This window comes from Salminus brasiliensis, chromosome 21 (assembly GCF_030463535.1).
Source record: "Salminus brasiliensis chromosome 21, fSalBra1.hap2, whole genome shotgun sequence".
Classification (NCBI taxonomy): domain Eukaryota; kingdom Metazoa; phylum Chordata; class Actinopteri; order Characiformes; family Bryconidae; genus Salminus; species Salminus brasiliensis.
In genome coordinates this window covers 28,214,366-28,233,459 of record NC_132898.1, presented here as the reverse complement: position 1 = coordinate 28,233,459, position 19,094 = coordinate 28,214,366, and the positions used below count along the sequence as shown (strand labels likewise).

Genomic DNA, 19,094 nt, shown 5'->3' with positions numbered 1-19,094 from the left:
ACGTATAGAGAATAACGATGGGACAATGCTCCAAGCAGGGCCGCGCTATACAGCATTCGTTAATCTTGATATTTAACCTTTGCCATAACGCAGATGGCCATGCTATGCAAATGAGCCCTCCATCCAATCAAGAGCTTCGGAAATATGTATGGTCACACCATGATTGCATGATTTGCTCACATTGTGCAGCCCTAGCGATGCATCACTGTCTCAAATGACCATCTCTTTGCATGGAAACACAAAGCAGATCCATCCACCCGATGGCTGGGTCCGAAGGGCAGCAAAATAAGGCAATTCTGAGCTGCTAACGACGTGGAGACGGCCCTGCAAGACACCGCTTCACATGCCACTTGCTACTCTTGCTTTTTTATGACACATGGTTATCTGCATCTGATAGCGATCTGTTCCTGGTTCACATTTGCAATACATTTTGCATTACAGCGTAAACCAAGCCTGACGCCGCTGTGCATCTGTCAGTCCTCCCCTGCCCCTGTAAACGGCACCAGGGCAGAAGAGAAAGCCCCGCTTCTGTGATGTGGTGGTTTCACTTAAATACTGGGCAAGAAGCCATTTAACGCACCTCCCCACTTACACTGTTGAGCAGAGCGTTGTTAGAATGACTGAGAAAGAGAGCCAGGGTGAGAGGGAGGTCTTTAACCAATGCGTTTTCCTGTCCAGCCCAACAGCAGTTTGAGCTGTAGACCAGCTTTTCTTCTGGGCTGGTCCCAGTGGGCTGCTTTTTTCTAGCACAGCAGTGCAAGTTCTCCACTGGGAAAGGCGTGGTTTTAGCTCATTTATTGAGAGGGAATTGAAAATGCTGATTTTAAGGATAGTAAGAAAGTTATTCATAGTGCTCTGATCAGAAACTTGCAGAGCTGGAATGGTTCACAGGGGTGGTAAGAGGAACCGGTCACCAAAAGTGTAGTTGGTGTAGCGCAACAGATTACATCACTACCTGCCACTCAGCTACAACCTATTTGGGAGACTAGGGTTCGATTCCCAGTCTGTGACTATGCTGCGCTACACCAATAAGAGTCCTTGGGCCAGACTCCTAACACTACATTGGCCCACCTCTGTAATACGAGTAACCTTGTAAGTTGCTCTGGATAAGAGCGTCAGCTAAACGCCATAAATGTAAAAGTTCAGGCTTCTGAAAGCTCAGTTATTACGGTTCAGGGTTAGAAATACACTGCCTGAAGCCTGAGACTGTGGTTTTTTATTTAAAAAGGCGTAGAGGTATATACTGAAAGGCAAGACAGCCCCCCGCCTTTCCATCATTATAAATTCAGAAGATATATGTGGGTTCACTGGTCAACTAGAGTAGATTAGAGTAGACTGGTCAACTAGGCCTATATTTGTGTTGTGGAGACACTGCCCTGGTTCCCTTCACCAGTGTTGTATCGGAGTGGGTAGGTTTCTCCTCAATGAACCACACCACTTCACAACAACCCCACTCTGAAATACTGTGTTTTTAACATCTAAATGAATGAATTTAGCAGAACATTGGGGTAAGAGAAAAACCAGTGGAGCTCCCCTTTACTTGCCCAATTTAGTAGGTGGGTCTCAGCAGGGAGGTCACCAGCTCTGCAGGACCTGGAGATTTAACTCCAGGGCCCTGCAGTAGGCCATGCCACTGTGAACATACACACACACACACACACACACACAATATAAATATATATATATATATATATCTATATATATATATATATCTATATATATATATATATATATATACACATACACACACACACACATACACATACATACATACATACACACACATACATATATATAGTGGCCCTGGAGTGTTTTATATATATATATATATAAATAAATATACACACACACACACACACACACATACATATATACATATATATATATATATATATATATATATATATATATAAACACTATCTAGAAGGTCTGATGAACCAGGGTAGTAAATATTTATCATTCTTCACTCAGCAGGCAAGTACAGGCATTTATTTGACCTTTTATGGAGTTTTAAGAAAGCCTAGTTTTCTTACCCTGGATGTTTACCAGTTTTTCTTCTTTCTCAAGATTTCATCCATCATCTTTACCGCTGTCAAACCTGAATGGTGTCATAACCCTGTGCAGTTTCCTCTTTTTTGGGGCTCTTTCTTCAGACTTCTTGTCAGAGCTGGCTACAGTAAACCACTTCCACTCCCCCCCTCCCTCAGAGCAGGCTTTCCCTCTCGATGGTGCTGCAGATAAGCCTGTGCGTCCCTGCATGACAGCTGCTGACTGTAAGCTTCATTCACATCACCTCACCTCACACACATCCACACATCCACAGAGGCACAGAGGCACAGAGGCACAGCACAGCCTGCACACCCTGCACAGCGACGCGAGGAGAGGACAGCTGCGCCCTGGACCATCATCTGGAAGTTCTGCTCGTTGGAGAACGGAGCCTCAGCAGCAGCGTTCGTGAGAGAGGAGGGAGGCAGGAGGGAGGCAGGAGGGAGGCATCACCAGGCAAAGTCTCTCGACCACAAACAAACGAAACCAGTGTGTGTGTGTGTGTGCTGCAGCGAGCTGCCCACCAACTCACCAGCAGCAGAGCCAACTTCTCCGTGCCTCCCCCCGCTCCCATTTCAGCGTGTGTGTGTGTGTGTGTGTGTGTGTGTGTGTGTGTGTGTGTCAGAGACGATATTCTCACCTGAAGCTGGTAGGAGAGCAGATGCGTCCACCGCCCGCTGGCTCTAATGCGGATGGCTCTCTGCTCGCCGCTGCCTTTCACCAACCCCAACCCGGCACACGCCTGACGTCACCGCGCGGGCGGGGAAAGAATGAGGGGCGGGACCTGCTCAACTCTTGGCCAATCCGACGCGCTAGATGCTCCCAGGTAGCCGGGGAGAGACTTCTATTGGCTGATATTCTCGGCTCTTTTTATCGGCAAGACGTCCGTCATTAGATTAACCCTTCAGTCTCCAGAGCTCAGTGTTTAACTGGCTTGCCTTTGCTCTGAAGACACTTCTCAGATCGATTCACCTAAATGTGAAAATAAATAAATTCATTATTTTATTTAATTAATCAAAACATCCCTGTAAACTGTATGGAGCTACTAAAAGAGGGGAAATCACACGTGGAGATTTAAGTGGATAATATTAAACAATCGAAACAGGTTTTGTGTCATTTTTTACTCTTAATGTCACTAAAATAGCAGCTGGCAAAAAGTGAATACTATGTTTGTAATGAAATATTTAATTTTAATATTTAGGTTTAATCTTTAATAATTATTAAAACATCTTTTACATTTTTTTATTATTTGTTTTTAAAAAAATACTGCAGTTTTAAATTACTACAGTAAAATTGTAACTATAAAAGAATTTTAAGAGATTTAAAGTTTAGGTAAAATGTAAGTAAACAATTTTGTGTTCTGTATGTTTTAGCATATTCTAAAAAATGACATTACATATGACATGATTTATAAAAAATAAAAGTAACATATATATTAAAGGGCATAATTATCATCTAATAACCTGAACAGAGCTAAATTAATAGAATTTATATACAGTGTGTGTGTATATATATATATATATATATATATATATATATATATATATATATACTGTAATAACCTGATAGTTCAGACATTAAAGGGTTAAAATGAAGAATCCTGTAAGCTAACTTATAGTAAACGAGCTGCAGAAGAACACAAACTGAATATTATAGTCTACAAACTGCTAGCTAACAAGTTCAACAATCTCGTAATATCACAGATAAACATGTTTTACACAATTCAAAAATGACCGTAAAAACTACAGTCCAGCTGATTTCACCTCATATAGGCCTTTATATCAAAGCTATGTTATAAGTCTATGTTAGATATGTTAGGTTAAGAACACAGAGCTCAAAAATGATCAAAAATCAGGACGATGTTATGCAGCGATCAAGCAGCAGCTCAACTCTTCACTATGAACAGTCTTAAACACGCGTTACTAGTCGGTTTGGGCCTGGTCTGGTCTCTTTCTCAGGTCTGATGTGTTCAGGGATTACGGCACCTGGTGGTGAAAACGACCTTTCTGCTTCTAGCTCTTATCTTTCAGCACATCTAACCACACACTGCAGATAAAGGAAGGTGAAGGCAGGCAAAGCTTCACCACAACTCTAACAATAGGATCAACTGTGTAACTGCGCACAATACACACTTCATTCATAAAGTGGTTTCCAGATTATTTTATTAAAAACGTGGGATAATATTAGCTAAGCTATTCTATTCATTTAGCTCTGTTCAGGTTATTAGATGATAATTATGCCTACCATAACTGTACACATCATACACAGGCATATACATACATATATACCAATATACATCTGAATGGATACATTATAAATGCTATATATTTAATTTTATATGAATACATTAAGATGATGGTATTTCTAAGAAGACGTTATTTTGAGAAAATCAGCAAACCAGTTATTATGTCAAAAATAGAAAGACAGAAAAAATATTAAAGTTGTGATAAAGCATCAAACATGGGATATAATGAGTCTTTTGACATGTTTTAAACTAGAAAAACACTGAAAAAATATTTTATTCACTTTTATTCTGTGCTTAACGGCGGGATAGGCTTCAATAGTTTGGCCAGGCCTACTAAATTAAATATTTGACATATTTGAAATATTCAGAAAAGTCCAGTACATCATCACTGTCCGATGAAAAACACGTATCTCCAAAATAGTAACTTCACAAGAAGAGGAACTGTACAAAAACCTTCTTAACTTACAATAGAAAGTAAAAATTATTAAAGTAAAAAATATTTTTGAGTAATTTAGAGCATTTCTATGGGTCCATTCACCCAGACGTCTCCACACAGTGTACAGAGCAGCCACAGGGCTCAATGAGAAAAGTGGAGACCCATGTTTTTCACTGGTTCGCAGCGATAGACAGTCGCCTCTTATGCAATGTAAACAATCGGCCAGGTTTGGTATCTGCTCCATAAACTCAGATGTCGATATTCTTTACCAAATTCAAAAGTTCTTCACATTCACATGTCTCTATCACGGACGTTATAGAATTATTATGGAACCTCGTTTTTAGTTTTCATAAAGAACCACTGGTTTAATACATGTCTCTATTAATTATAAATATTATTGTTATAAATATAATCAATAATAATAATAATAATAATTTTCCGTATTTACTACCACTATGCCACTTATATATACCACTAACTATATATATAATAGAGAAAAAAATCTAATAGAGATTTTTTTTTTGTATTTTTGTAATAATTGTAATAATATATATATATATATATATATATATATATATATATATATATATATATATACCACTATTTCCTAAAAATATAATATAATAATAATATATATGCTGTATATGTACTGTGTATATCTAACTATATATATATATATATATATATATATAATAACTATATATATATATATATATATATATATATAATAGAGAAAATAAATCTAATAGAGAAAAAAAAATTTATTTTTGTAATAATTGTAATAATATATATATATATATATATATATATATATATACCACTATATTCCTAATAATATAATATAATAATAATATATATGCTGTATATGTATATATATATATATATATATATATATATATATATATTATTACAATTATTACAAAAATACAAAATAAATTCTCTATTAGATTTTTTTTCTCTATTTTATATATATATATAGTTAATATATATATATAGTTAGATATACACAGTACATATACAGCATATATATTATTATTATATTATATTATTAGGAATATATTGGTGTATATATATATATATATATATATATATATTTTTTTTTTTTTTCTCTATTAGATTCCTATTTATTGTATTAGAGTGTTTTTTCTTACACAAACGAACAAAACTGTAACACCTGCAATTTCCCTCCTGGGATCAATCAAGTATTTCTGATTGTGATATTGAGTGACGTCATCGCTCAAAGTAAAAGCTGAAGCACCTTTATTTGTAAGTGAGTCTAAGCTTAGTTATTGTAGTGGTAAACCACTCCTCCAGGACCTCCAGGACCTTCTGCCTGACTCTCTCTCCACACTTGTTGTATGCTGTGGTGGTCGCTGGAGCTCCTTCTCTCGCTGCCCTCTGGGCGGCGCTGCGTAAAATCAGCCCCAGACACAGGCCAGGAGGGTCTATGGTTTTACTGTGGTCAGTTGCTTGGTGACGAAGAAGCCACGAAGGACGGTTTCCTGCAGCATCGCTTTTCCCCAAACTAGTTTAAAATCAGGAGATCTTCAGAAATACTGTGACCGAAGTTGTGTCCGTCCAGCCCGGGCCTGGGGAGAAGGCGCTCGCTATGGGACAGCACGCCTAGGCGCGTCGCGGGGAGCCATGGAGAACTATGCGTTCATCAGAGTTGTTGGGAAGGGCAGTTATGGAGAGGTGAACCTGGTGCAGCACAGATCAGACCGAAAACAGGTGAGACGAGCCGGGTTTGGACGGAGATGCCTGTGAAAGATCTTCCCGTGTTCCTGTTTTTATCCAGCTGATCCGAGGCTCTGTGCACGGACCTGCTGACTGCACTGATTTACCGTAGCTACTGTAAAAGCTGGCAGTCTGCACGAGCACTGCTTTACAAACTATTTCATTCAGTTTAACAGTTGTTTCTATCCTCATATTTCATATTTCTGTTGTTTCTGTTGTTCCTAATATCGATTTTTTAAATAATATAGCTGAGCTAAGTATTTCCTGAATTATTCGTTTGCTGCTGTAGTCAGTGCTGCTGAGGATGGGCGATATGGGCTAGCAAAAAACATCACGATACTTATAGCTACGATATTTATTCACAATTAATAATAATAATAGTAATAATAATGATATGCTGTTTTTACAGTAGTTCCATTTGTTACAACATTAAACAATTAATTATTTGAAGATTTATACTTTACTCAAGTATTACTGAAAACAAATCCTTTTTTCTTTACTCAGTTACATATATTTTACTCCTTAAAGCTCAGTCGAGTTCTCACACATTTTATTTTACTATTTTCATACAATTTTCCAACCAGATTCATAAAAAAACTGCCTGTAAATATACAGCACTAAATGATGATCAGTATATCCATAGTAAAACTCAGCATGTCAACATTTCTGTTTTACATAGCTAGCTAAATTCAAAGAAATGTTTTGAATATAATACCAAGGCAATTAATATCTTTCTAAATTAAAAGTGTGTTGGAGGTATGGAGCAAAAACTTACATACTTGGGTGATAGTAGCTAAATAAGTGCCGGCTTAATGTTTGCAAATTTTTTTAAACTTTACATTTTCTTTACTAATGGATGGTACCGATCATCATTTAGTGCTGTATATTTACAGGCAGTTTTATATAATGAATCTGGCTGGAAATTTGTATGAAAATAGTAAGATAAAATGTGTGAGAACTCGACTGAGCTTTAAGGAGTAAAATATATGTAATTGAGTAAAGAAAAAAAGGATTAGTTTTCAGTAATACTTGAGTAAAGTATAAATCTTCAAATAATTGTTTAATATTGTAACAAATACAAGCACTACTATTTCCACCTGTAGTTGATGAGCGATTCTTAAGTACTGCAAAATGCTCAGCAGTTTTACAAAGCATAGTGTGTTTTATGTGTCAGTAATTTATCAATACTTCAATACTGATCAGAGGAGGATGGGTCCCCCTTGTGAGAAACCTTGGGTCCTTTGGGTCGCCCCAAGGTTTTTTCCTCCAGCTCCAAAAGAAGCTGCCACTGTGGCCTTTGGCTGCCCACTGGGGGTCTTGGGTTTTTATGTCTTGGTGATCTTTTGCTCTGATTTTGCAATAAAATAAAATAATTTTGATTAAAAAAAAATAATAATTTGATAAAATATTGTAATATTGCTCAGCCTTAACTACAGCTCACTAAACATAGGGTGAGTTCGGGTGGCAAAGTGGACCAGTTTAACGAAGGTCCGGCATTCTCCCTCAACTCCAGTGATATTAATTGCATTGAAATTACCGCTGGCATGGTAGCACTTTTCTTTTTCAGTACTGAAATGGAAAAATCAGATATTTTCTTCTTTAAAGACCATAAACCCTTTACAATAAGGTATTTTATAAATTTAATTAGCTATTTTTAACAGTTTTAAAGGGCTGGACTGAGTAATATTTATTGGCTTGTTAGCTAGGAAGCTAACACTTACCTAATTCTACACATGACAACTCTACTGTAGAGCTGTAGACGCTTGCCTACATAACTAAATAGCTAATAATTCTATTAATTATTAAATAAAATTATATAGTAATTATAAAAATATTTTAACATAAAATATTTTTTATAATTACTATATAATTAATTTATATTTATATTTTATTTAATAACTAATAGAATATATATATATATATATATATATATATATATATATATATTATTAACTATAATCTATTGATTGTGACATACCAAATGATTTTATAAAAACATACTTTTTTCTGTGATTTTCTGCAAAATGAATAAAAATGGTATCACTACTCTTCTAATCCTTAATATCTAGTACATACTGTACCTGTCGGACACCTTCGATAGCCTCAATCTGACCAGTATCAGTGTTCAGTCGCCTGCTTTGGGGAAATCCATCCACTGTCCTGTTAAACTAACGGGCTTGTTTTCCTCCCTCAACAATGTCAGTACGTCATTAAGAAGCTGAACCTGAGGACGTCGTCGAAGCGCGAGCGGCGGGCGGCGGAGCAGGAGGCTCAGCTCCTCTCTCAGCTCAAACACCCCAACATTGTCACCTACAGGGAATCATGGGAAGGAGAGGACTGTCAGCTGTACATAGCGATGGGTTTCTGTGAGGGTGGTGACCTTTATCACCGCCTCAAGCAGCAGAAGGGAGAGCTGCTGCCCGAGAGGCAGGTGGTGGAGTGGTTCGTCCAAATAGCAATGGCTCTTCAGGTATGGTGCCGGAATGAAAAGACAGGGTTTTCGGGGGGTTCATGTAGGGGTGGGTGATGAGGATGAGGATTTGTAGAACATATATATCATTAAAAGGGTGCTTCTCTTTTTTTTATCATTGTCCGCAGTATTTGCACGAGAAACACATCCTGCATCGAGATCTGAAAACCCAGAACATCTTCTTGACCAAGACCAACATAATCAAAGTGGGTGACCTGGGCATTGCACGCGTGCTGGAGAACCAGAACGATATGGCCAGCACCCTGATCGGAACACCTTACTACATGAGTCCTGAGCTCTTCTCCAACAAGCCATACAACTACAAGGTAGCAAATTACCGTTATGACATGATTAGATGTTAAAGCTTGAAGCTGTAGCTTAAATTGGCTGGAGTTGCGAAGTTAATGGAGGCATTGGATGTGTCCCAATTGCATACTAATGACTAACACTAGCTAGTGTTTGAGTATGAAGAGTGTAGCATAGATAAAAGTCTCAAATATCAAAGACACATGCATAAGGGAGGACTTCAGCACTTCCTGTTGATTAGTACACAGTATGTACCTTATACTGTTAGTGTGAAGGACGCATTTGGGACGCAGCCATAGTGTTGATAAGCACTCTAATGTAAACTTGCTTATGTAGTTTTTTGACTCTGAATGCGGCCGTTATCTATAAAAATGGACACGATGGGCCCAATGCTCATTGCTATCTTACACCCCACCAACCCCATCTATTTTTACACCTTACGCCTGTGTTGTTTGCATAGCAACGCTGCTTGTGAATATATCTACGCTGATGGGCGTGGTGGTCTCGAAATGACGAAACTCGAAACTGAAAACACAGGAGCTCCACTGACTGAAAACAGCCTAGGCAGGCGTCAACAGTCAGACATTTGTTGCTATCTTGGCAGTGAATTGTCAACACAGGTGTGTGCAGCCCGACGCTCGTACACCCCCCCCCCCCCCCCTTAGCTTTACACCACATCCCGCCAGAGTCAGACCGCACCTGGCTCTTAAAGGGAACGGCAAGAGACACGCTGATTGGTTTATTACTGCACGTTACGCCCAAAACAACACACCCATGATTAATTAAGAGACTTAGTGCACGACTTTTGCACGTTTCGAGCCGTGTAAGGTGTACTTTTCCCGCCGTTACGATCGCAAAGACACACTGACGCACCCTAAATCAAGCTGCACAGGGGCGCGGTTGACGGCTCGCCAAAAGATTGCTAAAATAGGCCACAATATATCACATGATTTGACGTTTCTGAGATCTGGGTGTGCTTTTTTAGTTGACAGTGGAAAATGCTAGGCTAACATTGCTAGCAAACACTATCACCAATGTCCTCTCGCTAAATTTAGGCCAAAATCATAACTTAGCCTAATTTGCTTTAGAAATATATGGAAAAGTTACGTAATGCAAGTATGTAAGGAAAAGATTAAGTCGGCTACTTTTAGCAGTCTAGCAGCTTTTAGTCAGTACAGTTGTTTTTAGCAGTATGTTGCTTTAATTGCCATTTTTTTAGAGACTTCATAATTCATAATTTTAGCTCGCAATACAGCGCTGCATTCTGAGCGTTGCCACAAGGGGACAGCCAAGCTGCCTTGAGCTACTAAAGGGTTTTCTTTAGAGCCAGTTTATGAGGAGCCTAGCCTCTCCGTATACCTCCAAAATGTTTACCAAGATATGATTGACCAACACTAGAGGGCGTGCTGGAGTGAAGTGCTAATTGAATGGGGGTGAATGAATTATAGACTAACGTAATTCATGCTATGTTTAAAAAGCGTTTTTGGGCGAGATGAGGTTGGTGACAGTCAAAGTCCAGTCTTTGTTAGCAATGTTAGCCTAGCTAAACTCATTCTAAGCTAAAGAAATAAATTAAAAAATATTTTTTTCTTTCTGATTTCTGATTTTTTTTTTTACCCGTTTTCTCCCCAATATAGATTGCCAATTACCCACCCAGTACGTATCCCCCACCCCTCCCCCCAATCACATGCAACACCCCCCACACTAGTGAGGGTGAGACCAACACAGGCCCCCTCCGACATGTGCAGAGCCAGCTACACCTCTTTTTCGAACTGCTGGCAGTGCAACGTCACCAGACAATCAATGCGTCTGGAGGGAAGCGCCGTATACCCGGCTCTGACGCACCGGCTAGCAGACGCCAGCGCTGGCCATCACTGGTCTTGAGTGATATGAGTGGGGAGAGAGCGCCATCTACCCACCCTAGAAAAAGCAAGGCCAATTGTGCTCTCTCTGGGCTTCGGCTGCCGATGGCTAGCGCCGTGATTGGGATAGGAACCAGCGATCCTCTAAATACAGTGACCGTGCCTTAGTCCGCTGGACCACCCGGGCCCGCCAAGTGATTTGTTTACGTTGTTTTCTCTGTGCAGTCGGATGTGTGGGCTCTGGGCTGCTGTGTCTATGAGATGGCCACTCTGAAACACGCCTTCAACGCGAAAGACATGAACTCGCTCGCCTTCCGGATCATCGAGGGGAAGGTAAGTCGCATATTTCTCCAAACCAGACCCACTCCTGTAGCTTGTGCAGCGTTGCTGTTTACTGGTTTACTGGATGACTGGATGATTTAGGGGCTGTAGTTATTTCGGGATGTCACTTGGGGCTCATTATTATATCGCTTCGTTTTTCCCAGTTGCCCCAGATGCCGAGTAAGTATGACCCTCAGCTGGGGGAGCTGATAAAGCGCATGCTGTGTAAGAGGCCAGAGGACAGACCGGACGTCAAACACATTCTGCGGCAGCCGTACATCAAACAGCAAATCGCCATCTTTCTGGAGGCCACCAAAGAGTATGTGCCTGAAGTTTGTAGACACCTACTCGTCTGATGTTTCTTCTGAAATTTAGGGAATTGTTAGGTTGTTTGTCCCCCTTTTGCTGCAGTAACAGCCTTACTATTTCTGGAAAGGCTTTACACTAGAGCTTGAAACATTGCAGAGTGGATTTGATTGCATTCAGCCACAAGACTTTTAGTAAGGCCAGGTTCTTGGTCACAAATGCCACACTAGCTCATCCTAAAAGTACTGGAAGTAGCTCCTTCACTCCAGAAAATGCAGTTCCACTGCCCTGCAGCTCAATGCTGGGGGGGCTTTATAGCTCTCTTGCTGACATTTGTCCTTAGACTCATGTGGCTTAGCAGAGTCCACCTATTAGAACGGGTGTCTGGATACTTTTTGATATATATGATGTAGTCAGGACAGTAAGTCATGCTGTTTAAATTGGATGCTTACCTAAATCATGGCTAGATTCTCTAATAAGTGCTGCTGTTCAACAGAAAAACTGCCAAATCCCGAAAGAAGGCGATGAACAGCAAAGTTAACAATGCTACTAACAGCTCTCCACATACTGCAGTTCATCACAAACTGGAGAATTCGCCTCAGTGCCTCAACTCTGAGCCAAAAAGCAGAGGAAAGAAGGTAACACACACACACACACACACCGAACAAGACTTAAGCAAGTCATCTTTATTCACATAGCCACAATAAAACTGGGTTTTCTGTGTGGCTACTTTTTAGCAGTATTCATAACAGTAATTTTTGTTGTTTTTAGCAGTACATTGCTTTTATTGTCATTTTCCTTCCTAATTTTGACTCTTAAGGTCAGAAACGTACTTCACGCAAATGTTAAATGTAACTTCTCTGTGTAAAGAAATGAATCGTTAGCAAAAAAGATTCTGCACAAAAGTTCCTTGCTCTGGAGCGCCCTCTAGAATCTGAACAAAGCAGAAAATGCTGTCAGGTTCTCTGCTTTTGTCCTGTTAGCTGACATTACATGGTCCATCATTGCCTCTTCATTCCAAAATAAACACTAAGGCAACAAACTCTGTCTGTCTGTAAACATGTGGACAATAGAAGACTCTCTGATTTGTCCTCTGGGTGTTTTAACCACTGCAGTACTGTAAGAAAGCACACAGAGTGTGTTTAAAAGGCATGTCTGAGCGGGTCATACGCTTCTATTAAGTATGTTTCTGACCTTATTATTGTCATTATTGTCTTACTAGACACATGTAATTCACATAATTATATAATTGTTACATTTAAATTTACACGTATTGCCAAATTTTTTCAAGCCCTTAATTTGTCAAAAAAGGCAAAAATATAGATGTTATAATAATGCTATTATATACAGAACATATAATTGTATACTATCATAAGGAAAATTCTATTATATCTTTATGATTTATTATATATAAATTAGTTGGTGATGAGTTTTAGAATGATATTTATAGTGTATTGTTTTTCCCAGTCAGAAGAAAACTACCACCATCAGCACAATAATGCAAAAGACCACATTTCACCCAACACACCACTGCCCCCTAAATCCTCCAACCAGGACGTCCTTAACTTGACCGGGCAGTGCCTAGCAACCATCAGCAACGTAGACATCGACATCGACATCCAACCCCCAGAGCCCAAACACAACCCGAGGAAAGCTAAACCACCCCGGCCAGCGCCCGCCCATGCACTCTTGGGCGTACCACCTTCAGCGTCCAGGCGGAGAGAGAGAGCGGAGAAGGAGAAAGAGGATCCGACAACTCCTCAGCCACACCCCAGGAAGCAGGTATTAGGTGACCACAGCAGAGAGGATGAACTGTTATCACGCCCGGGCATACCCCAAACCTCCAGTGGAGACGCGACACCCAAACCTGCAGACAGACTGAAGCCTGTTAAAGAAAATAGGGCTCCTAATTCTAATGTGGCTGTGGAGGAGGACACTATGAAACTGCTGCGGGAGGCAGAGATGGAAAATATAGCTACTGAGATAAAGCTGGAGAAGCAGGCCCGTCCAGAGGCCACAGGGGACCAGAAGACAGGGGCTGCCCTGAGGGACATCTCTGAAAAAATTCATACGGCAGAAAGACGAGTAAGTTATTCTCTGTATTGAAATGGAGGTCAGTGCATTTTTTTCATAATGAAGATTACAGTGATTACAGATACTGTCTTCCTTAATGTATATTTAACAGACGAGCCTGGAGTCCACAGATAAACTGCTTGAGCCATTTGTTCCAGTAGTCCTGATGGTAAGAAAGGATTTCAGGCTTGTTATCCTTAACACATATTTAAAAAGATCAAATTACACAATTTCCCACTCATCCCAAATGTATTTGTGCAGATAAGACTTGTTTGGTATCTGAATTTGCTTAGGTTTTGATGTAAGAGCAAACACAGGGGTTTAGAAGTACTAGACATAGACAAGAAACTCCTGAATGTAATGATAAGTGGGCGGGGCTACAGACTAGACATGGGTGGGGATGATTTATCCAGTACACAATATCCCACGTAAATCAGTTTGTTCTGTTGAATGAAGCCGGTTTTATCATTTAATCCAGGAGCCTCACAACTCAGAGCCAGCTTCTGCCCCCTTAGAGCGCAGGGCTCCACCTCTGCATCCTCCCTCCTCTTCCTCTGAGCCGTCCATGTCCCGTCAGCGCAGGCAGAGAAAGAGAGAGAAGGCTGAAGATAGTCCGAGCAGTGTGAGTGGCCTATATAGGGAGTTACTTGGTTTATTGGTTATATTGATTGCAGCCCTTGTGGAAGAAGCTCTGCTGGGACCTGATTTCCTTTCCTTACCCCCTGTATTTAACCTAAATATAGGAGAAAGCAGCTAACTCCAGGCCCCTGCCTCCTCTACCTGAAGATGCACCATCAGTAAACACAAAGGCTAAACCCTCTGCACACCCAGCGTCCTCCAGCCGGCCTGCCCCACAGGTAGGACACACTTAGGCCACACTGTCCATGTGTTCTGCAATATTTAGTGTTTCTCATGCTCTGACACGTTCTAATGAAGGGCTATATAAAAAAGGAATGAGCCCTAGAACAAGGGTATCCACCACTGGTGCAATAAGGTGCAATTCAGTCCAGCCAATCAGAACAGAGGTACTTTACATACCATATATGAGTCTGTTTCATTCCAACACATAAACAGAGTTGGGAAATGGTCATGTTAAATTAATTATATGTATTTTTTCCAACATAAAACCACTTAAATTTCATAAGTTGACTTCAGGAGGATATAAAACACGTCAGATGTAAGATATGGGATCTTTATCAGGTTTAGGTGGTGTGTTACAGAAGGCAGGGAGCAAAATATGCTAGACTCCAGCCCTTCTGCATCAAAGATAAGCAGCTCTGTGCTAAAAACCAGGATGGGGAGACACTGATAAAACCTGTAAAGCCTGTAAAAAGGAACCAAACTAGGCGGCGGGAGTGTTTTCAGTAGAACACCGCAGCAGCCAGTGGACGTGGTGCTCGTCATTCATTGCTAAATGAGCATTGAAAATCCGTCTATCTGAAGAAGTGCAGGGAGAGACTGCAGTCCTGTCTGGGATAGTTTGTCTGATCTGTGCTGCTTCACTTGCAGAATCGACTTCTGTCCGCCAGAGAGAGGAGAAGGCTGAGGCAGTCGCAGGAAAACCAGAGTGAGCAAGGTATACCAGCATGCTGCAGCTTCTACTATTAAACATTAATGACATTCCTGTAGGTACAGTACATGATGTAACTACCAGAAGAACACTGGCCTGTCAGGATCGGAATTGAAGAACCCTGAGGAAATGTACAGTAATTGAGACCGGATGTGTGGTGTCTGAGATTTGCCTCTCTTTGGACACATGCTTTCTAAGCATGTACCCCACCAATCAGAACTCTGCCCACATGCCTCAAACTGTATTTCAGTAGTAAGCATTGTTGTCCTGATACCAGAATTTGGATTTTGATACCACAAGTGGTTTCACAATGCTCGATACCATGGCATGACAGTTCTATGGCAAAACACCAAAGGTTGGTTCCTGAGCACAGATTAGGCCTAGTCTTGGACTAAATGTCAGTGTTGATGGTAAATCACTGGGGAAAATGGATCCAGATGTTTATTATTAGTAAAAAAAAAAAAAAAATTACCGGGCAACCGTGGCCTAATGTTTAAAGAAAGCAGGTTTGGGACCAGGAGGTTGTTGGTTCAATTCCCTAGATCAGCAGAAAGTGGCGGCTTCAACATGCCCTTGAGAAAGGCCTCTAACCTCCAATTCCTCCCTGAGGGCTTACTGCCCTTAGTCACTAGTGTGTAGTACAATGTTGTATAACCAAAAACAATGGTGGTATTTTCCTGGGACTACCTAAAGCTAAGCTAAGCTTAGTCTACTAGCTGGCCTCATTAGCCTTGTAGCCTCCGTACAAAACTGAAGAAGCAGGTCTAAACGTATAAGGTGATTAACTCCAGTTGGGTTACAGAGCAAAAAATGCATTAGTTAGAATTTGGGTCAAACTATTACTTTAAAGATCTGGACCTTGATCCCCCTGGGCAGTGTCATTGCTGACCAGGCCTGAATGAGCTCCAAAAAGTGTCTTTTCACCTTTTTACCTGAAAAGTTGCTGTTTTGGAGATGAAAGCTTTTCTCCAGACGATGACGAGATGAATTCATGAATTTCGAGAACGCTTACAGCATGGCTTGGTGTTCTAGGATGATCAAAGCGAGCAGGTGCTGCATATATGAATGCGAATAAAAGGGGCCATTGTGTTGTGGATTTTTTTTTTTTTGCGCTGTATGGTCTCTCGTTAAAGCTTCTGCTCTTCTTTGAAGCGGCCCCTGCTGTCAGAAGGGCATCGTGTGATGTCTCCTCGTTAGGCTCCGAGCACGCCGACCAGCCTGACTGCCCGAGACCTGCCAGCATAGCCATGGTAACGTACAAGGTAGGATGACTGGCCCTTATTGGTGGGCTGCATATTGGATGGTCAAGGCAGTGCTGACTGCATGAGCACATACTGTCCTAGAGAGCCTTGTGCTCGCTGCATAGGCTGCAGGTTCCATTTACATTTAAGACATTTAGCTGATGCTCTTCTCCAGAGCGAAGTTTTTTCACTGTTTAGCTAGTTTGTAGAGGCTAGGATCCAGAAGATACCTCTAAGCTTAAGTGCTACTAAATATAGAAGTCAGTATGTAGACCACAATACTCAACACTACACTTCACCTAAATTTGAAGACAGCGAGTGCTGGACTCTGCTGTTCAGACACCCAGGGGAAGCTCGTTCCACTACTTCGATGCAGGACAGAAAAAAGTCTGGACGCTCGTCTTCCATGGATCTTAAAGAATGGCGGGTCGAGCCGAGCCGTACTTGAAGCTGGAAGGGCTCTTGGTGCGGATCGGCTTTTGACCATTGCCATCAAGTACGGAGGGGCCGGTTGGTCCAGTCTTGGCTTTGTAGGCCAGCGTCCGGGTTTTGAATATGATGCAGACAGCAGCTACAGGAAGCCAGTGAAGAGAGAATGTGGCAGCTGGATTCTGGATCAAGTTGCGAGAGTTTGGATGTAAAGCTGTTCTGGCTCCATTACTGGAATTAGGTTATGGCTTCTATGTCTGGATGGGCTTTAAAAAGTATTTAACAGAGCATATTTGCTACTGCTGTCACTCTGAACTGGCTCAACCTGGGCAACCACAGTACACTAATGCATTAGTGCATTCATACTCCGAATGGGCTAACAGAAAGGCCTCTGTGCTGCTGTGTGTATTTGTGTGTGTGTGTGAAACAGGAGAGGAAGTCATCTTGGCGGTCGGACGAGGAGGAGTGCAGCTCTTCTGCTAGCTCCACAGAGCGCTCAGAGGGAGAGTACAGAGAGGGGTAAGAGCCAACACATACGCACACAAACTTCACCTCCAGGTGCTTCATGCTGCCTTTATTGTTGGGTGCACTGCCAATTCCTGAACGAACGTCCCACACCTTTAGAAACGTGTTCAAAAGGTTGCGAGTTTGCAGGACAGTGGGTTTCTAGGAGATCAGAGAGAGTCAAGGAGACTGACTCGCAGTTGAGTCAGTGTGGCTCACACTTTACACGCCTGTCTCAGCTTACAGACAGCTGCTTCCCCCACTCACCCAGCTCCCTGGTGGTCTAGTGGTTAGGATTCGGCGCTCTCACCGCCGCGGCCCGGGTTCGATTCCCGGTCAGGGAACGAGACTTTTTATATTGTTACTCGGCCAAAAATGAAATGCACACACTTCAAACCTACTTTAAGGCTACTTTCTTTCTCCAGCCCATATCTAACACACCTTATTCAGCCAGTCACCACTTGAATTGGATTATGAGGCAGAAGCTGGCTCCTTCACTTCACTTCCACCTTAAATGGTGCAGCTCTTACATTCTGGCAACTGTGGCATTTAGGAGGGGAATGGAACATCTGAATAAAATGCGAATTGCCGCTTTGTGGGCAGATCAGGGTTGGAGATAAAGTCTACAGGAAGGTAGATCTTCAAGAGTTGGCTTGCCAAACGTCAGAGAAATCATGTATCTGAGATTATACAAAAAGACCAAAGACCAATTTGCAGCTTTGACTGAACAGCAACATGTGAATTTTTTGGTTGAACAGAAACATGTGAACCTGTGGCATTTAGGGGGGGAATGGAACATCTGAATAAAATGCGAATTGCCGCTTTGTGGGTAGATCAGGGTTGGAGATAAAGTCTACAGGAAGGTAGATCTTCAAGAGTTGGCTTGCCAAACGTCAGAGAAATCATGTATCTGAGATTATACAAAAAGACCAAAGACCAATTTGCAGCTTTGGTTGAACAGCAACATGTGTATTCGACTCTAAGCATTAGCCATACAGTTAGCACTATGCTAACTAATTGCTCAGATATATGCTTCTATTACTTGCTCCATGACTCTGCCTTCCATTTGAACTGGGATGAGAGTAGGAAATTTGAACTGGAACGAGGGATTTTCAGTTCAAAATCAAATGTGTTGGCACCTCACGTCAACTAATGTACAATTAGTACATTAGTCTTGCAGCTCCAGCACAAAACCAAGACAGCAGTAAATCAGAAGGTCACTGTCGCCGTGGTTATGCAGGAAACTGCCCTCACGTTCACGTCCATGTAACTAATCCATTCTCCACTGTGCTGTAGAAAGAGCGAGAGCAGCGAGATGCAAGACCTGGTGCAGATGATGACGCAAACGCTGCGAATGGATGTCAGAGACGTCTCGCAGTGCAACTCCACTCTGCTCCCAGAGTTCAAACTGAACAGGAAATACAGAGACACGCTGATGCTGCATGGGAAGGCCTGCGACGGAGAGATGGACTTCCACTTCAGGGACTTCCCCTCAGGTTGGCTGCAGCCAGCTTTTATTAGACAGTCGAGCTCGAGCTCGGCCTCTCT

The 19,094-nt window shown here is 41.4% G+C and overlaps 2 protein-coding genes and 1 non-coding gene across 4 annotated transcripts in view; 2 read left to right on the top strand and 1 right to left on the bottom strand.

Annotated features, from left to right (window-relative positions):
- camk1b (calcium/calmodulin-dependent protein kinase Ib) overlaps positions 1-2,789 on the bottom strand; it is a 62,265-nt gene extending 59,476 nt beyond the window's left edge. For both annotated transcript variants that reach the window (XM_072666045.1, XM_072666046.1), the window contains exon 1: positions 2,687-2,789. The gene's annotated coding sequence lies outside the window, so the exon portion shown is untranslated. The remainder of the gene's footprint in view (positions 1-2,686) is intronic.
- Positions 2,790-6,213: 3,424 nt separating this feature from the next.
- nek4 (NIMA-related kinase 4) overlaps positions 6,214-19,094 on the top strand; it is a 14,049-nt gene continuing 1,168 nt past the window's right edge. Inside the window, exons 1-14 of the mRNA XM_072665850.1 lie at positions 6,214-6,458; positions 8,668-8,934; positions 9,063-9,260; positions 11,328-11,435; positions 11,588-11,742; positions 12,226-12,367; positions 13,197-13,814; positions 13,915-13,971; positions 14,281-14,424; positions 14,546-14,659; positions 15,312-15,378; positions 16,525-16,634; positions 17,473-17,561; positions 18,843-19,042. Coding sequence (XP_072521951.1) covers positions 6,372-6,458; positions 8,668-8,934; positions 9,063-9,260; positions 11,328-11,435; positions 11,588-11,742; positions 12,226-12,367; positions 13,197-13,814; positions 13,915-13,971; positions 14,281-14,424; positions 14,546-14,659; positions 15,312-15,378; positions 16,525-16,634; positions 17,473-17,561; positions 18,843-19,042 — 2,356 coding nt within the window. The 5' untranslated portion in view covers positions 6,214-6,371. The remainder of the gene's footprint in view (positions 6,459-8,667; positions 8,935-9,062; positions 9,261-11,327; positions 11,436-11,587; positions 11,743-12,225; positions 12,368-13,196; positions 13,815-13,914; positions 13,972-14,280; positions 14,425-14,545; positions 14,660-15,311; positions 15,379-16,524; positions 16,635-17,472; positions 17,562-18,842; positions 19,043-19,094) is intronic.
- trnae-cuc (transfer RNA glutamic acid (anticodon CUC)) lies at positions 17,819-17,890 on the top strand. Its single transcript has one exon. It is a non-coding gene; the product is annotated as a tRNA-Glu (tRNA).